General features: G+C 39.8%; 1 protein-coding gene across 2 annotated transcripts; it reads right to left on the bottom strand.

The window, feature by feature from the left end:
- Window positions 1-26: 26 nt before the first annotated feature.
- Window positions 27-16,908, bottom strand: LACTB (lactamase beta). Of its 2 annotated transcripts, XM_080807430.1 has the most exons (6): window positions 16,504-16,908; window positions 15,996-16,062; window positions 14,334-14,524; window positions 13,475-13,826; window positions 11,915-12,080; window positions 27-836 (listed from the first exon to the last, which is right to left on the bottom strand). In XM_080807430.1, exons 1-6 carry the CDS (start codon window positions 16,864-16,866, stop codon window positions 305-307), a joined length of 1,671 nt encoding a protein of 556 aa, XP_080663556.1. In that variant the 5' UTR covers window positions 16,867-16,908; the 3' UTR covers window positions 27-304. The 2 variants fall into 2 exon arrangements, with proteins under 2 accessions (XP_080663556.1, XP_080663557.1); XM_080807431.1 differs by lacking the exon at window positions 11,915-12,080 and having other exon boundaries at window positions 57-836.
- Window positions 16,909-17,436: the final 528 nt, after the last annotated feature.

Genomic DNA, 17,436 nt, shown 5'->3' with positions numbered 1-17,436 from the left:
CCTGTTGAGTGAGATTTTCTTAATATCACACATTCAAAAAATCTATTTTTATCAGAATATTTTATTTCAAGAATTAACACTTTTTTTGAAAAGTAAAAATAATATAGTTACTTCCCTGAGTATAAAGAACTAATCCTACAATAAAAGACAATTACAAAATTAAGCAATTAGAAGTACATAATTCTCTGCATTCAGTTATACTCTATTACAAATCTATTTTTAAAAATCTCATGTATTTTGGGATTTGAATGTTTCAATCAACAGCAAGAACAAGAACAGAACAGCTCCTTTTGCACCTGTGATGTTAAGATACGTCAGCTCTGTCTTTATCAAATTCCAGAGCAATCTTTAAAGCAGTGCTATTGAGGCCAACAGACTGCATGTTACATATGATAGAAACGACTATTCCTCTTGGGGGAACCTTGTTATTTATAGGTTCTGCATCCAGTTCTTCGGGAAGGACCAGCAGGACACTGCTGGCGCCTACCGCACCTCCGGTGTGTGAGGCGTAATGCCGCTGCTTTCTACAAGAACCATATGTTTGCTTCTTTTCCACAACGCCCCATGCCATTGCGTATTTACCCTCTTTATCCCAGGACATCTCTGTGTTAGGGACTGGTGTCCAAATCATAACCATTGTTTCTGGCTTGAGATATCCGGGTAAAAGATTTTCATGGGAGTTCTTAAAGAGCCCGACTTGGTAACCATACAGCATTGCATTCCCAAATTTCAGAAGGTCACCCACTGTAGACAGAAATCCACCACCAGCCCATTTATAGGAGTTATCCACGTATGGTGTGTTGACAAGACGTCTCTTTTTATTGTAAACATAAAATCTAAAATGAAATAAGAATGATCATTAAAAACTTAATAGTCTATTATGGGCTTTATATATGAGGACGAATAGGAAGATATGTACAGGAGACAGGTTGTTTCAATGTACTGATCATACATTCTGAGAAAGCATTCATTTTCAGTCTGATTCAGATTCTAATAAAACACGGATAATTGAATAATTAAAGCATAGAAAGCGGTTGTTTTTTTCCCCCACTGGCATGGCTTGCCCATTTTGAGTGTATCAAACTTTTAATACCTGTAAAAATGAATTAATATTACACATGATACATTTGCCTGGTGCATATGCAGAAACACTATTGTCTGGTAGATATTTATAGTCCTTGGGCTCAGTGAGTCATATGTTGCATGTGAGTTTTATAATGAAAAGAGTATACACTGAGACGCTTAAGATTAATATTTGTAAGGAAACTATACCTCCCGGTTAAAAATGCCATAGGAATACCATGTGTCATGATGTGACGTGGGACTTTCTTGGTGTAGTGAGAGAAGCTGGAGCTTGCAAACCTGTTTGAACCCCAGCATACCCTTACTAGCTAGTAAAATATGCTGGTTTTATCTGATTAACACTTGAAAATTCTTACTACGTGCCAGACATTGTTCTAAGAACTATATCAGTATGAACTAATGTATTCTTGTAACAAGGTTTAGAGGTAGGCACCACTATTAATTCCTATTTCACAGATAGAAAACTGAGGCACAGACAATAGAAATAACTTGTCCCAGACTACACAGCTTGTAAGTGGCCGACCTGGATTCGAACCCAGGTGGTCTGCTGCCTCTCTGCTTCGGCATCCTAATTTGGGAAGTGGTGACAAAAATATCTTCTTTGCAGAGATGGGAAAACATGTATCCATCACGTTACATATTTCTGGTAGCTACCTAATAAACGTCAGCTGTTACTTATTCATGCATTCGGCAATTACTGATAGAGCACTTCCTGTGTGGGAGGCACTGCTTGAAATGCTGGAATAAAGTGTTAAACAAGAGACAAACTGCCTGACTTCATGAGGTGTCTATTCTAGTATCATGTAAATGAAATGAAATCACAAAATAATTAAACCAAAAATGAAATGTGGCTTAAGAGAATCCTTTCTTTCAAGATTCTTAATAAGACGTGTCCTGAGGTTTTCAGAGTGCCGTCCCATCCGTAAGGATCTTCATTTTCATCCCCCCGTGGCTGTTCGTAAGCACTGTCAGACTGAATCTCACCATCACCTTCACCCACTTAATGGGTAAGGTCTCAAACTCAGACATTTCTTCCTAGAACTAGGGTTATCCAATCCAACCAACTCTCCAACTGAGCCTGCTCTATACCCTCATTGTGACCCCCATCTTTTCCCCTCGACTCTTCCCAATTTCCTAGGTCTTCTAGTTCCTAATTTCACTGAACTTTCTGTTCCAGCCTGAACGGTTTCAGCTGTGGTCTCACTAGCACCTTTGGGTTCCTCACTCTTCCAACCCAACCTGACAGTACACCAATCTGCCAATCCTGAATAAATCTAGGTACCCCTTTGGTTCTTTATCTGGGGAGAAAAGCTGCAGATATTCACATCACAAAGCTGACTGGTATCGATCCACACTCTTGGTAAGAGTCTTCACTGCTGCTACCAAATCTCATTCTTTTCCTGGTTATTCCTCACAACAGCTAGTCCCAAACTCTTCCAGTCCTCAGCCCCACCTCTGGCCAGCGGGCAGACAACTATATCCTTTGTTTTACTGTGAAGATCCCAGGGTACTTTGGACAACTTAGATGGCCTCAAACTCCCATCTTTATCTTAAAATGCATTTATGGGGGTGCCTGGGTGGCTCAGTGGGTTGGGCCTCTGCCTTCGGCTTGGGTCATGATCTCAGGGTTCTGGGATCGAGCCCCGCATCAGGCTCTCTGCACAGCGGGAAGCCTGCTTCCTCCTCTCTCTCTGCCTGCCTCTCTGCCTACTTGTGATCTCTGTCTGTTGAATAAATAAAGAAAAATCTTTAAAGAAAAAAAATACAATGCATTTACATTACCATGCATTCTTTTTTCTTTCTCTCCAGTCACTTAAGAAAATTTCCTATTGTTTTTATGACTAATTCTACTACCTGCATCCCTGACTGCCTTTTTGCCTCTACAACCTTGTTTCACCAGTTATACTTCATAGATTATTTTATCTCCTTGCAGTCCATTCTCCATGCAGAAGCCTGAGATTTTCTCTTACCCTTCTTCCATCTGTTTGAAACCTTCCAATGATTACCAGTGTAATCCTCATTACATTACATTACATTACAAAACCCGAACTTCTTATGATGGTCTACAATACAATCAACAGTCCTCAACAGAAGCAGTACCAACTCCTTAAGGGAAATTTTTGCAGACCTTTTTTTTTTACATGTCACAATTACTAGAGAGCTCTTACTAACATTTAGTGGAAGGGGGGCTCAAGGGTCCTAAATGTCCTACAACGTGTGGAGAAGTCCCACACAGTAGTATATATTCTCCCTTACGGTGGAAGACCTTCAATTATCCTACCAGTAATCATTTAAGTAAAGTATCTTTATAATGAGCTGAGATTAGAACCCTCTCCATTTTGTTTATAAACACAAAGTACTCTTTAGACATTTTTATTCTACAATAACTTTCTTGAAAGTAACCATTGTGAAAACCGAAGAAAGATTGCACTGGATTTCGCTCACAGCTTTAGCCAGAGGTAGCCACCAAAGACACCAGTATGACACACCCATATTGGTCTGCATTTACAGTTGTTACATTTATGATGCTTTTATGTCTTAGGTTGTATCTGACTTTATCATGTCTTCTAATGTTGTGAGTAAACCTTACATATCAAAATATAATTTATTATAAATTATATTTCTTTTATTTTACATATTTTTAAAAATGATTTTATTTATTTATTTATTTTACAGAGAAAGTGAGATACAGAGACAGAGCATGAGCAGGAGGCAAAGGGAGAAGGAGAAGCACACTCCCTGATAACAGGGAATAGGGCTCGACTCCAGGACCCTGCAATCTTGACCTGAGCTGAAGGCAGATGCTTAACTGAGCCACCCAGATGCCCCTTATTTTTTATTTTAGTTAAGAGTAGTGAGTATAGGGGTGCCTGGGTGGCTCAGTGGGTTAAGCTTCTGCCTTCGGCTCAGGTCATGATACCAGGGTCCTGGGATCGAGCCCCACATTGGGCTCTCTGCTCAGCAGGGAGCCTGCTTCCCCCCCACCACCCCTGTTGCTCTGCCTACTTGCGGTCTCTCTCTGTCAAATGAATAAGTAAAATATTAAAAAAAAAAAAAAAAGAGTAGTGAGTATATGGGGGTGCCTGGGTGGCTCAGTCGTTGAGCACTGGCCTTTGGCTCAGGTCATTATCCCAGGGTCCTGGGATCGAGCCCCACATCAGGCTTCTTACTCGGTGGGAAGCCTACTGTTCCCTCTCCCACACCCCCTGCCTGTGTTCCCTATCAAATAAAAGCTCTAAAAAAGAAAAAAAAAAAGAGTAGTGAGTATAGGTTATAGATCATATAACCATATAGATCATTTCAGGAAACTAAAGGAGGTATAAAATACTTGTTCAATTAAGTGGGGGGGGGGTGTCTAATGGCATTGAGAGTCACTGTCCAGTGCAATTTAGCCCCTACTTACTTCTATGTTCTCATCATTTACAACATCTTGCCTTGCTTCTTTTTATGTCAGACTTATTTCGGTATTTGCAACAAGGCAATTTAGATTTCCTTATCAGTCATGTCTAAAATGTATTTTAAATAGATCCCCTACATTCTCTCCCTATTACTCTATATAACATTGCTTTGTTTTATTTTCTTCAGATCAGTATCTGAAATTCTTAGTCTACATGTTTGTCTCTTCCCATAGAATGTAAGAGTCATAAGGGCAGGAGCCTTACCAATATTGCTCCTTGATGATTCCCCAACCTAGAACAGTACCTGCCACCCACTAAGTGCTCATTAAACATATTTAGGGGTGCCTGGTGTAAGCATCTGACTTCAGTTCAGGTCATGATCTCAGGGTCCTGGGATCAAGCCCAGCGGTGGCAGGTTCTGAACTCAGTGGGGAGTCCCTTTGCCCTCTCTGCCTTTGCCTCTCCCCCACCTTGTGCTCTAAGTAAATAAAATTTTTTTAAAAAATTAAAAAACAAAACAAAAAAAAGTTCAATACATGAAAGCATCATTTGTTGGCCAAATAGTTAATGGAGACAACTTGCAAGGCACTGGAGAGACTAGTTAAATCATACACTGTAGCTGCTTTCAAGGCACTATGAGTCTTGTCAGACAGTTCTAAACTCAAAGCACTATATGAATCACCTGGGGATCCTGTTAAAATGAAGGTTCTGCTTTAGTTGGTCTGGGAAGGGGTCACGAAATTCTGCAATTTTAACAAGTTCCCAGGTAATGTCAATACTGTTGGAGCCTGGACTACCAAGGTGGATGAGAGGAGTCCTGAGCACTAGGGAGAGTGAGCCTTGTTCAAATGGCTGATTACAAAGGCCAAGCTGGAGAGCAAAGCAGTTCCATTTGGCTATAGCAGAGAGCTTGTGGGGTAAGTGGTAGAAGGTGATGCTGGAAGAGTGGAGAGGGGACAGGTCACAAAGGACTTTCTGTGCCATGCTAGAACCTTTGAGTCCTTCACTTCAGTTAACAAAATGCTCTGTTTTCTTTATCCTAAGGGAAGAACAACTTTTTAAAAAATTTATTTATTTATTTGTCAGGGAGAGAGAGAAAACTTAAGCAGGCAGGGTGGCAGGTAGAGGTAGAAAGAGAAGCAGGCTCCCTGCTGAGCAAGGAGCCCGATGTGGGACTTGATCCCAGGACCCTGGGATTAAGCTGCTGAAGGCAGCAGCTTAACCAACTGAGCCACCCAGGTGTCCCAAGAAAAACAACTTTTATCTTTTTATCCTTGTTATAGCTTCCAGCTGCCAGTCCTTTCTCCCTCATCATTTACTGCCAAACTACACAGAACAGCCCAGACCTTCTGCTTCCAGGCACTCACCCTCTCTAGTCATTCAACTCCTTAAAATCTGGCTTCTGGTCCACCATCACTAAATAGCTTTCTTCTGGATTTTCAAGGCTCTTCTAATTCTCTTGTATAGTAGATATCCTATTTGCCTCCTGCAGCACTGTTAACCAGCACTTCCTTGATACCCAATCTTGGCTAGTCTGCAGCTCTGAACTCTCTCTTCTAGATCTCAAACCTATGCTTTCCTACATCCCTCTAATCACTGCAGCCCCACGTGCCCAGGTCTTCCCTTCTACAGAGAAAACTCTAGGTCTGCATTAGTACCACAACCCTTCTTCCAAATCAGATTCTCTACTAGCATTAGTAATTCTCAAATCTGGTTTTGGAGAAGGGCAGGACAGTTGTTTTTCAGAATCACCTGTGGGCCTCCTCTCTCAACATGTACCCTTCCCTCAAAATTCATAACTTTGGAGGTCTGTGGGCATATATAATTTGAAAACTTACTCCTTTCTTCCTTCAAGAATCTTCTATGTCCCCTAAAAGTCCAAGTCATAATACTGGGTGAACCAAGGGTGGCCAAAGGCATGTGCTTTGAAGATTAAAAAAAAAAAAGCCCACAGAGAATCTAAATATGCTCTCTTGAAAACCAATGACCAAGGGGCCCCTGGGTGGCTCAGTGGGTTAAAGCCTCTACCTTCAGCTCAGGTCATGATCTCAGGGTCCTGGGATCGAGCCCTACATCAGGCTCCCTGCTCAGAAGGGAGCCTGCTTCCTCCCTCTCCCTCTGCCTGTCTCTCTGCCTACTTGTGATCTCTGTCAAATAAATAAATAAAATCTTTAAAAAAAAATGACTTGATATGTATGTGCTCTTCTCATTTCTCAAAATAAACTTTTTTTTTTTTTAAAGTAGGCTCCATGCTGGGAGGCTTGGACTCATGACCCTAAGATCAAGACCTGAACTGAGACAGAGTCAGAGGCCCAACTGACTAAGCCATCCAGGCACTCCTCAAAACAAACATGTCTAAAACTAATCTCTTCCAAACGTTCTTCTCTTACTTCTCCTCTCCATTATTTAAAACCTTAGTTGAGGGGCACCTGGGTGGCTCAGTTGGTTAAGTGTTTGCCTTTGGCTTGGGTCATGATCCCAGGTCCTGGGATCTGGTCCCATACTGGGCTCCTTGCTCAGCAGGAAGCAAGCTTCTCCTTCAGCCTGCTGCTCCCTCTGCTTATGCTCCCTCTCTCTCCCTCTGGCAATACGTAAATAAAATCTTTTTTTTTTTTTTAAAGATTTTATTTATTTATTTGACAGAGAGAGATCACAAGTAGGCAGAAAGGCAGGCAGAGAGAGAGAGAGAGGGAAGCAGGCTCCCTGCTGAGCAGAGAGCCCGATGCAGGACTCGATCCCAGGACCCTGAGATCATGACCTGAGCTGAAGGCAGTGGCTTAACCCACTGAGCCACCCAGGCTCCCAATATGTAAATAAAATCTTTTTTTTTTTTTTAAAGATTTTATTTATTTAATTGACAGAGATCACAAGTAGGCAGAGAGGCAGGCAGGGAGAGAGGAGAAAGCAGGCTCCCTGCTGAGCAGAGAGCCCAATGTGGGGCTCGATCCCAGGACCCTGAGACCATGACCTGAGCCAAAGGCAGAGGCTTTAATCCACTGAGCCACCCAGGCGCCCCCGTAAATAAAATCTTAAAAAAAAAAAAATTACAACCTTGATTGTCTCTCTTGCCCTCAACTCTCACATCCATCAGGATACTAAATCCTATTATTTAATCTTCGTTTTGTGACTTACCTTTTCCCCTTCCTTCATTCCTATGACCTCTCCCATATTTTAGGTCCTCATTACTTTCTTCCTGAACTCTGATTACACTTTTTTTTTTGAGAGGGAGAGTGAATCTTTAGCAGGCTATACGCCCAATGCACAGCCCTACGATGGGCTCAATCTCACAACCCTGAGATCACGACCTGAACCGAAATCAAGAGTTGGGAGCTTACTGACTGAGCCACCCAGGTGCTTCCATTCTGATTAAATTTCTAATTCCAGCCAACTGAATCTAAAAGAAACCACATAATAAAAATACATTTTCTTGCTGACAAATATATTTCTTACATTGAACTCTGAGCCTGCAAACTAGGAGAGAACTACCTGTATATTTTCACTGATAATCAGCTTTGTGTAACTTTAACAGTAAAGCATTCCAAACCACTTATGTCAAGGCTGGAAATCAGGATTCTTAGGCATTCCTCCCTTAAGGTATAAAAATGTGGAGAATTCTAGACTTCAGTCTAGAACTCTATACTTTTAAGTAAACAAATTCTAGGCTTTAATGTCTTGATTCCTTTTCACAGAGGACAATTAATGGCTTTTCATGGAAATAATTTTGTTCAACTAAAAGGTAAGTTTACTATTTCAAATTGTTAAGGAATTTCTGCAGTAAAAAGAACACAATATAGACACGAGTTCTTGACTAAGTTACTGAGATAGCTCTGTAACTGAATAACTGATGGAATGCTGCTAGATAACACAGTCTCTTATTTATTTAAGAATCTCTAGATTCTGCACTGGAGCACTGAATAACTACAGATATCTACAACTACAAACTTAGAAATTCAGAATACTTTTATTTCTGCAATGCTTCTTAAATGCCTTCAGTAATAATTATGTACTGGTTTGTGTTTTATTGTTATGAGAAGTTTAAAAACCCACAGAATTTAAAATGCATATAATAAAAACCAATCCCAACTTAACATTTAGCATTAACATTTGAAACCTATTACTATAGAGTCTATCAGCTAATGGCATAGAAAAGAGCTTCATGAAGAACAGTGCTTAGGACACCTGGGTGGCTCAGTTGGTTAAACATCTGCGTTCAGCTTAGGTCATGATTCAACGGTCCTGAGATCAAGCCCCCATCAGGCTCCCTATTCAGTGGGAGCCTCTTCTCCCACTCCCCCTGCTTTTGCACTCTCCCTCTGTCAAATAAATAAAATCTTTAAAAAAATGCTCAATTTTAGAAGACACTTTCGCAAATAAAAATAATAATAATCATAAAGGTAATAATAGAAAGTAAAGACCATATCTATAGTGCCAAAATACAGCAAACACTTCAGAAAATATCCATTGTATTTGCTTTTGGTCCCATCCAATTATAAGAGATTTTTGTTGCAAGTATTGTGCCAAACTCAGGGAATATGAACAGAGTCTAAAAATAAGCTAATGCATTGATTAGGGATTCCCCTATCAACAGAATATCTTTCAGTGTCAAGAACAATCAGTCCACTCCCCCATGGGCATTTGCTTCAAGGGTTATTTTAGTTTACTTGCCTATACAGAACATACTTGTTATATAGAATCAATATATCTATTTGAGTATACTAAGTCAATATTCCTAGTCTTCCATTTAAGAAAGTCCCAGTTTTATTCAGGACAATGTACCCTGCTAAAAACTAATTTCTCTGCATCTCTTACAGCTAAGTGTGGCCTGTTGCTAAAATTCTGGCCAAAGAAATGTAAGTAGTATTTTGGGGTAGGATTCTAGGGAAATACCTTAAAAAGGTGACAGACACTAGGACCAATTGTTTTGAACACACACACACACACACACACACACACACACACACACAGGAGCAAAAAGATGCTAAGTATTTACTCTTGGGTTACAATAACTCTAAAAAGCCTAGGTTAGGATAATAAAAATATATTTAATTTATAATTACTATGAAGGAGTGAGTAAACACTAACAAAGCTGCAAACTTTTGCTGGAAATTTTATTTCCTGCAAAATGACAAACATAAATGAATAGAAACATATGCATTTACTAAGTTTTACTTCAAGTTTTTTTTTTTTTTTTTTTTTAATACTTGTCTTTGAAGTTTCCTTTTACTCCCCGAACTCTCTTAAAAAGCTGGTGCCTTGGGGCGCCTGGGTGGCTCAGTGGATTAAGCCGCTGCCTTCGGCTCAGGTCATGATCTCAGGGTCCTGGGATCGAGCCCCGCATCGGGCTCTCTGCTTAGTGGGGAGCCCGCTTCCCCCTCTCTCTCTGCCTGACTCTCTGCCTACTTGTGATCTCTCTGTCAAATAAATAAATAAAATCTTTAAAAAAAAAAAAAAAAAAAAAAAAAAAAAAAGCTGGTGCCTTTAAGCTCTTTTAAAATAATTATTAACAAAAAAAAGAATCAAAGTAGAGTTTTAGAGTCCCAAGTAGATACTACATCAAGTAAAATAAAGATGAAGCCAGTGGACAGACCATTTTCACAGGTAACATTCTTTCTTTTTTTAGTGCCCTTTTCAGCAGCCCATTTAATATAACTAAAATGAATCAACTACCCCTTTAGCACCATTGGGTACTTCTAAATCTAACAAACTCAGAGCTGATAGGAACCTTTAACAGAAGAAAAGGAAACCCACTGTCTTTTTTTTTTCTTCAAAGAATGGGCAATAAAATGAAATTAACTCACCATCATATGTCATATTTTGATGTTTGTGCAAGTCATAAATTACTCATTAAGAAAACAGCAAACTGCTTTGCAGTTCTGTACATTCAAAGAGTCTTAATTTTCAGTTTAGAAAACAGCTCAGTGATGATACCTAATGTTCTTCTCTCCCTTACATATAAGTGTAGGCATTCATTATCAAACACCTAGATTTAAATAAAAATAAAATCATGCATCCACACCATCTTTACTAAAGAATTTTTTTTTATACCCAATTGGCAATCTCCAGTATTTGTCATTTTTTCTTATGCTTTCCAGTACAATGTAATGTTGGATCCCAAAATAATAAACACTAATTGAAGTGGCTGAGAACTACAGGCCATTTTAAAATTAAAATTCATTGCTTGCTGCTAACCTAATTTCTTTTAAGTCCAAAAAAACCTCCTTCAGGCTGATTTGCAATGCATATTTAATCCTTTTAAATATACTCGTAATTTAAAAATGGTAATTTAACTAAATATAACAGAAGACTGAACAAAACTAATATAGGGATAAGATAAAGCTAAAATAATCCCACAATTTCATCTATTTCAAGTACCATTAAGCCATCTGCAAAGCATGTACTAAGAAAAATATGCAAAGTAAAAGTAACAGTTGATTTGTTAAAAACCTTACCTTTCTAGTGAACCAAATAATAATGAGTAAAATGGAAAAGATAACCATAAAACACATAATAGTCATTAGTCTCAAAATTCTCTCCCAATGCCCCTTTTACGAATCATAATTTAGAAAAAATTATGATAAAATTTAATTTGATATATTTCAATGAAACGACTTAAACTTTTACAGGGAGAAAACCCAGCAGGTACCACTTCAACAAAGCAATTAAATCACGACCACCAATAATGGGACAAAACGACTTCATGTGACTTCTGAGAGACATGACAACAAAATGTAATGTATGATCCTGGACTACATCCTGAAGCAGAAATTTTTTTTCTCTCCCTTTTCTTTTGCTATAAAGGACATTAGTGGAAGAACTGGCAAAATTTGAGTAGGGTCTATAGAATTGATATAAGTACTGTGCTGTTATTAGTTTCCTGAATGTCCTTTTTTAAAAAAAAACCACACATTTAATTATTTATGGATGAAAGGTCTGTCTGCATCTTATTTCCAAATGGTTGAGAAAAAAATAACAGATAAAGCAAATGTGGTAAAAGGATAACATTTGGGGAATCTCGGTGAAGGGTATATGGGAATTCTTTGTATTTAGTTTTATAATTTATCTTTAAGTGTTAAATCATTCCAAAATTTTAGAAAGTTAAAAATAGTAAAGATAAACAAAATATTAGTTACAACATAAAAAAACGGATGATGGAAGAGCAAATTATAGATAAATACACGTGATAGGAGCAATTTTGGTTTAATTATGCATGAGTTTAAATTATTATTGCTGTCTCTCATCCAAGGATCCTGGAATACTCTGCAGCAAATACATTCAATTTCCCTTACTTTATAGACGGAAAAACAGACATGTAGAAAAGCTCTCAAAATGCGGCGAATGTGATTTTTGGAATGGAGACAATGAAAGTCTTTCTTTTAACAAATAGCACAGTGTTAAAATGTGATATAGTGAGACACACCAAAGGTATCATTTACCTTGCTCTATTGTAAATCACTGGCTCATTTTCTTCCTGCACAGTTGTCAGCATATCCAAGTCATGGAATATTTTCTGCATATAGTCCAAATATTTATATCCTGAAGCTCTTTCTACTATGGCTGCCAGTAGGGTATAGCCAAAAGTTGAATACAAAAACTGACTACCTTGAGACATCATTGCAAAGGGGGGGAAGAAAAGAAAATGGTTCATTATTATTTAAAAACATGTAAAATATTTCCCACTGAAAACTGACATACCTTTATCTTTTTACTTCAGCATTCAGAAATAGATCACGGATGATACAGTAACAAATTTAGTCAACTTTGCAATGACCCTGCTTATTCCATGATTTAATGATGATCAGAATATGACTCTACTCCTTTCCACGATAATGAAATAAGCAAATAAATCTTATCTCAAAACTAAATTAAAATCCTTCAAAAAGGTACTAAAACAGGAAGGGAAAGAAAAGCAAATTTGATTTCTTGAGTTGATGATTTTGTTCTTAATATATCTTATACTCATTGTTCAAGGCATAAATGAGTTGTGCACATTCCTATTTTAATAAAGTATATGTAAGTATAAAAACAATTTCAAATAAATATTAAAATACAAATACATATTCAAATACAGCTACTGTTTCAAATAAATACCTTTGTATCATTTGGGATTCTGGAAACATAGAGCGTATGATCTGTACTAATAACTGGAACCTTACATTTTAAGACAAAATCCATAAATATATTTCTTTGCCCTTTTTTATTATATCTATATCTATTCATGGTAAAAAAACAACTTTTGAAATGAAAATGGAGGGGCCTCTGGGTGGCTCAGTCATTAAGTGTCTGCCTTCGGCTCAGGTCATGATCCCAGGGTCCTGGGATCGAGCCCTACATCGGGCTCCCTGCTCTGCGGGGAAGCCTGTTCTCCCTCTCCCACTCCCTTTGCTTGTGTTCCCTCTCTCATTGTGTCTCTCTCTGTCAAACAAAACAAAACAAAACATAAAATCTTAAAAAAAAAAAAAATGGAATACAAGTACATAGACCTATGGTAAATTGAAAGACATTAAGTGGTTTTGGTAGGCATCATATCAAAAAATACATTTAAGAAATTATTTTTATAGATCAGTTTTTTGGGAAATAAAATTAGTTGACGAAAACCAATTTGTTTAAGGAATGAAGGCACAAAATAAGTTGAGAAAATTAAATACTAAATTGAACACTAACTAAATACTGACATATTAGCAATTATTTTATCATGCCCTCTTTGGTCCAGATTTTATTTGAACAATTATTACATTTCTCCATAATTTTCCACAAATAGCTTGATCTGGAAAAATCCACTAAATGAACTTGAGGCTAAATCTAAACAACTAGCTACCTGGATGCTAGGCTTTGTCAAGAATTACAGACAAGAAGGCACACACTGGACTGACAACAAAACCCACGCTACAAGCATCAACCACATCCAATGCCCTCAGGATGGGATCATTTCAGATTTTCTGAAAATTAATACTTCAGTAATGATGACTTTGTTAAGAGAAGGAATTAACACTCACCAGGTTTAAAGAACAAAGGGTCATTTTTAAATAATCTTAGTGATTCAATTGAATTCTCAAACTTTTCTTTCAAATACAATTCGCCTTGTTCAAAATCATTCTTTTTCTTGCCAGGTTTTAAGTTCCGGCCTTTGGCATCAGTATCTTGCTCTATCTTAGCTTTAACAAAGTCATTCTTTTCATTGCATTTGCCTCCTTTTTCTTTGAACTCTTTTTCTTGGTCAGATTCCACTGTCCCTTTCATCATCTTCAAGGCTTTGTAAGCTTTCTCTTCTTTCACCTTTTTCATGTCCTTTTCATAATGACGAATTCCACTTAAATGGGAAATCAGTAATCTTGTTGTGACAGAAACCTAATCATAAAGACATGGAAATTCAATTACAATATTAAACTGTATAATAAAAAGTTAGCAGGGGCGCCTGGGTGGCTCAGTTGGTTAAGCATCTGCCTTTGGCTTCAGTCACGATCCTGAAGTCCCTGGATGGAGCCCCACGTCAGGCTCCCTGCTCAGCTGGGAGTCTGCTTCTCCCTCTCCCCATCCCTCCCTGTTTGTGTTCTCTATCTCTCTCTTGCTCTCTCTCTCTCAAATAAGTTAATAAAATCTTAAAAAAAAAAAAAGAAATTAATGGCCTTGGAATAATGCCTCAGTAGTATTTTCCATTTTAAACTGCTACTGAAAAACATGTCATATACACATCTTCAGCTTTAAGTTTCAGAAAAATACCCAATTGATTATTACTTGAATTAAGAAACCCCTTTAATCCATTAACACTAGTTAAAAACAAACCGAAGAATCTTATGAAACCTTTTAAACAATTTAACATGTGGTTAGTAAAATGAACTGTGAGAGTTTCATTACCTTTTCACCTTCATATTCTTTTTCTGGGAATTCAGGAACATAGTGTTGTACTGGCATATCAAGATCTAGTTTCCCGGCTTCCCACAGTTTGGCAAGAGCAACCATGGTGAGGCTTTTGCTGATACTGGCAATTCTCATAACGGTCTCTGGCTTGCATGGTACACGGTTCTCAACATCAGCATAACCTAAGCCTTTAGAAAAAGAAAAGCAAAAATTCACTAATAACAGACTTCATGGTCAAAGGAGTCCTCAAAAACTGAAATAATACTATCTTAGAACAACCCACGTATTTATCTAAAGGAAAAGATATTCCACTTTTATAAGTTAATTAAGAGTGGGTGAGAGTCTTAGTAATGCTGGCAACAGTAAGCCTAACAACTTAATCTTGTAACTAAACTGAAATTGCACTCTGTGCACAATAGTAATTTTCTATCTGGTTCAGATATTAATTTTTCTTAGTTTATCTAGACAATTTAGTCATCCCACATTTTACATAAGTTATTCTATGTTCTTTAAAGAAAACATCATTGTTCTTCAGGTTATATTTACTTTGATTCTTGAGTTTCCACTAGATTCCTTAAAATAACCACCCAATAAAAGTTAATGAGAAAAGGTGTCCTGCAAACCCAATCTTGGTAACCATCAGTTTACCTCAGCTGCAAACCAGACAAAAAAGTACTAGTAATTCAAAGCTCCTAGAGACTTTTTTTAAAAGTCTGGTTTCATCTTCTGGAGGCTGAAAGTGTGAAAATCTAAGCAATAAGGCCTGAGATCTAAAAAGAATGAAAAGATATATAATGATTGTTTTTAAACTATAAATATAGATTATGCTGAAAAAATATTTGCAGGAAAAAAAAAGCCCTCACCCATAAAGCTGACATTTATGTAATTTTTGATTACAGCATTTCCCATAAAGTGGGTATGCTGACTAGGCTATACTTGGGGGAAGAATCATTTTTCTTTAAATTCAAAACATTATTGCTCTTAAAACTTCTAAAAGTACTAATTCCTTTACATGATGTCTGAAAACATTTCCTAAAAGTAGGGTTCCTAAAAACCTGGGATGACCAGTTGGACCAATTTATGTGCAATGGGTAAGTAAATCAAATTATAAAATACGCTTTGATAAAATTATCATAAAATGATTAGAAATCTCTTTCCCAAAGCTTCTAGCTTTTGGTTAGGAAAAAAATAGCTAACACCTCTGCCCGGTTAAAAAAAGTAATAAAGGAGATCGTAAACTCATTAAAGACAAGGAATCATGAATGGCCCTAGCTTGGTACAGTGGATTTTACAGAATAGGGGACTCAATAACTTGTTAATGAAACTGTTAATTAAAAAAGAAAACAAACTTCTGACGTTTTACCCAGAAGTAAGAGTTATCTACAAATATGCAGGTAACAGATTGCTCTATATACAAGTTTCAGAACAATAAATCCAGGCCTTAGAAACAAGCCATCTTTAAGACTTCAAGAGTCACATTTAAATCTTGCTGTTTACAGAAAGCCCGATTCTTTACTGTTAGACATGTTTTGTCTATAATAAGTAAGGCTTTACGAAAACTGAACATTTCATGGGATCTACTCCTAGCAATAAAACATCAAAATTTCATTCATCAGCTGGCACAAAACAAGCCAGTAAGTAACATTTTTCTGAGCCCACCTTCTGACCAGACTTCTTTTCCATCTACAGAGACTCCAACCACTATGCCGGGGGCGCCCACCTCATCCTAAAAGCGAAGGGGAAAGGACACCGTTCAAACACAAGCCGAAACGCCTAGCACAGCGCACCCCGCGCGGCTCTGGGGCCTTCCCGAGGCCCCGCCCCTCCGCCAGGGCCCTGCCCCTTGGCCCGGGCCCCGCCCACCTCGGCTCCGCCAGCCGCGGCTCTAACGGTGAGGGGCGTGCCTGGTCTGCACTGAGGGCGAAGGGGAGGTTCCCCGGGCGGGCGGTGTGACCTCCGCCCCGACTTGGGCAACCCGCAGCAGCTTCTGACCGTGGCGGGGCAGCCAGGGAACGGGAAGTCCTTCTCAGAAGCCGGCCGCGGTCATCCCACAGCCTGGGATGGGGTCCGCTCGGGCCCGGGAGATGATCACCAAGGGGCCCCATTCCGGGGGGTCGCGGGCGGTGGAGCGCCGGTTTCCCCGCCGCCTACGCCCGCGTCTCCGCACCTTGATCCGGTGCAGCAGGTCGCGGCTGCTGTCGATGGCTCTGGCGAAGCGCCGGGATGGGGGCGGCATCGGGGTCTGTGCAGACCACGGAGCGAGGGGCTGCTCCTGTGGCGGCAACGGTTCGGCCTGGGGCGATCCTTCGGGGTCGGGGGCCGCCGGGGACTGCGCGGGGGCCGCGCCCCTCAGCCCGCCTGCCAGCTTCACCCCGAGTGCCAGCCCCAGCCCCAGCCCGAGGCCTCCGACCCAGCCGGGGCCGAGCGACGGCATCCCGGCGCGCTGGTGGGCTCCGCGCCTTCCGCAGCCCCAGGCCCAACCCCCGGGGGTCGCGGCCCGGGCCGTCAAGGCTGACAGGAGCCGGTACATGGCGTCCGCCGAGAGCCGGCAGCCTCAGAGCTCGCGCAGGCCGGGCGGGCGGGGGAGGCGCGGCGAGGGGAGGGGACTAGATAGAAGGGAGGGGGCGGTGACCGCCCGAAGACCTTAGCAGTCGACGCCGGATGCCGGAGCGTCGATCGCATCGAGCCTTTCCTCCTCTTTTCCCTTTCTCTTTGCCTTGTCTGTGTTTCTTCATCTTACCCCACACTGCTTTTCTTCCCTCTGCCTCTGCTCCGATCAAGTGTCACCTCCTCAGAGAAGCCCTCCCAGTTGGCATCTAAATGGGAGTACTCGCCACACCTTTTGGACCCGCCAGTGCGCACACCTCCTTAATAACACTTAACACTAAAAAAAAAAAAAAAAAAAAAAAAAAAAAAAAAAAAAAAAAAAAAAATAACACTTAACACTTCGTTTCATTGAACTTACCAGACCGTGCCCTCCTTAGAGAGTCGTGATTTTTACTTTTGGATCATCAGCTCTTGGAACAGCGCTGGCACACAGCAGCCGCTGAGCAGGCATCTCCTTTGCCCCTAGGACTCACTCCCTCTTGCCATTTCCTTT

Source organism: Martes martes, assembly GCF_963455335.1.
Source record: "Martes martes genome assembly, chromosome: 7".
Taxonomy (NCBI): domain Eukaryota; kingdom Metazoa; phylum Chordata; class Mammalia; order Carnivora; family Mustelidae; genus Martes; species Martes martes.
The sequence above is the reverse complement of the archived record's forward strand: the minus strand, read 5'-3'. Positions and strand labels throughout refer to the sequence as shown.

What these genes read in the sequence shown, in the direction of transcription:
- LACTB (XM_080807430.1), bottom strand. Translation starts at nt 16,866, where the DNA reads ATGTACCGGCTCCTGTCAGCCTTGACGGCCCGGGCCGCGACCCCCGGG. An exon ending in ACCTGCTGCACCGGATCAAG is followed by an intron (nt 16,063 to 16,503) that starts GTGCGGAGACGC and finishes CTTCGCTTTTAG; the next exon opens with GATGAGGTGGGCGCCCCCGG. An exon ending in AAAAGAAGTCTGGTCAGAAG is followed by an intron (nt 14,525 to 15,995) that starts GTGGGCTCAGAA and finishes CTTTTTCTAAAG; the next exon opens with GCTTAGGTTATGCTGATGTT.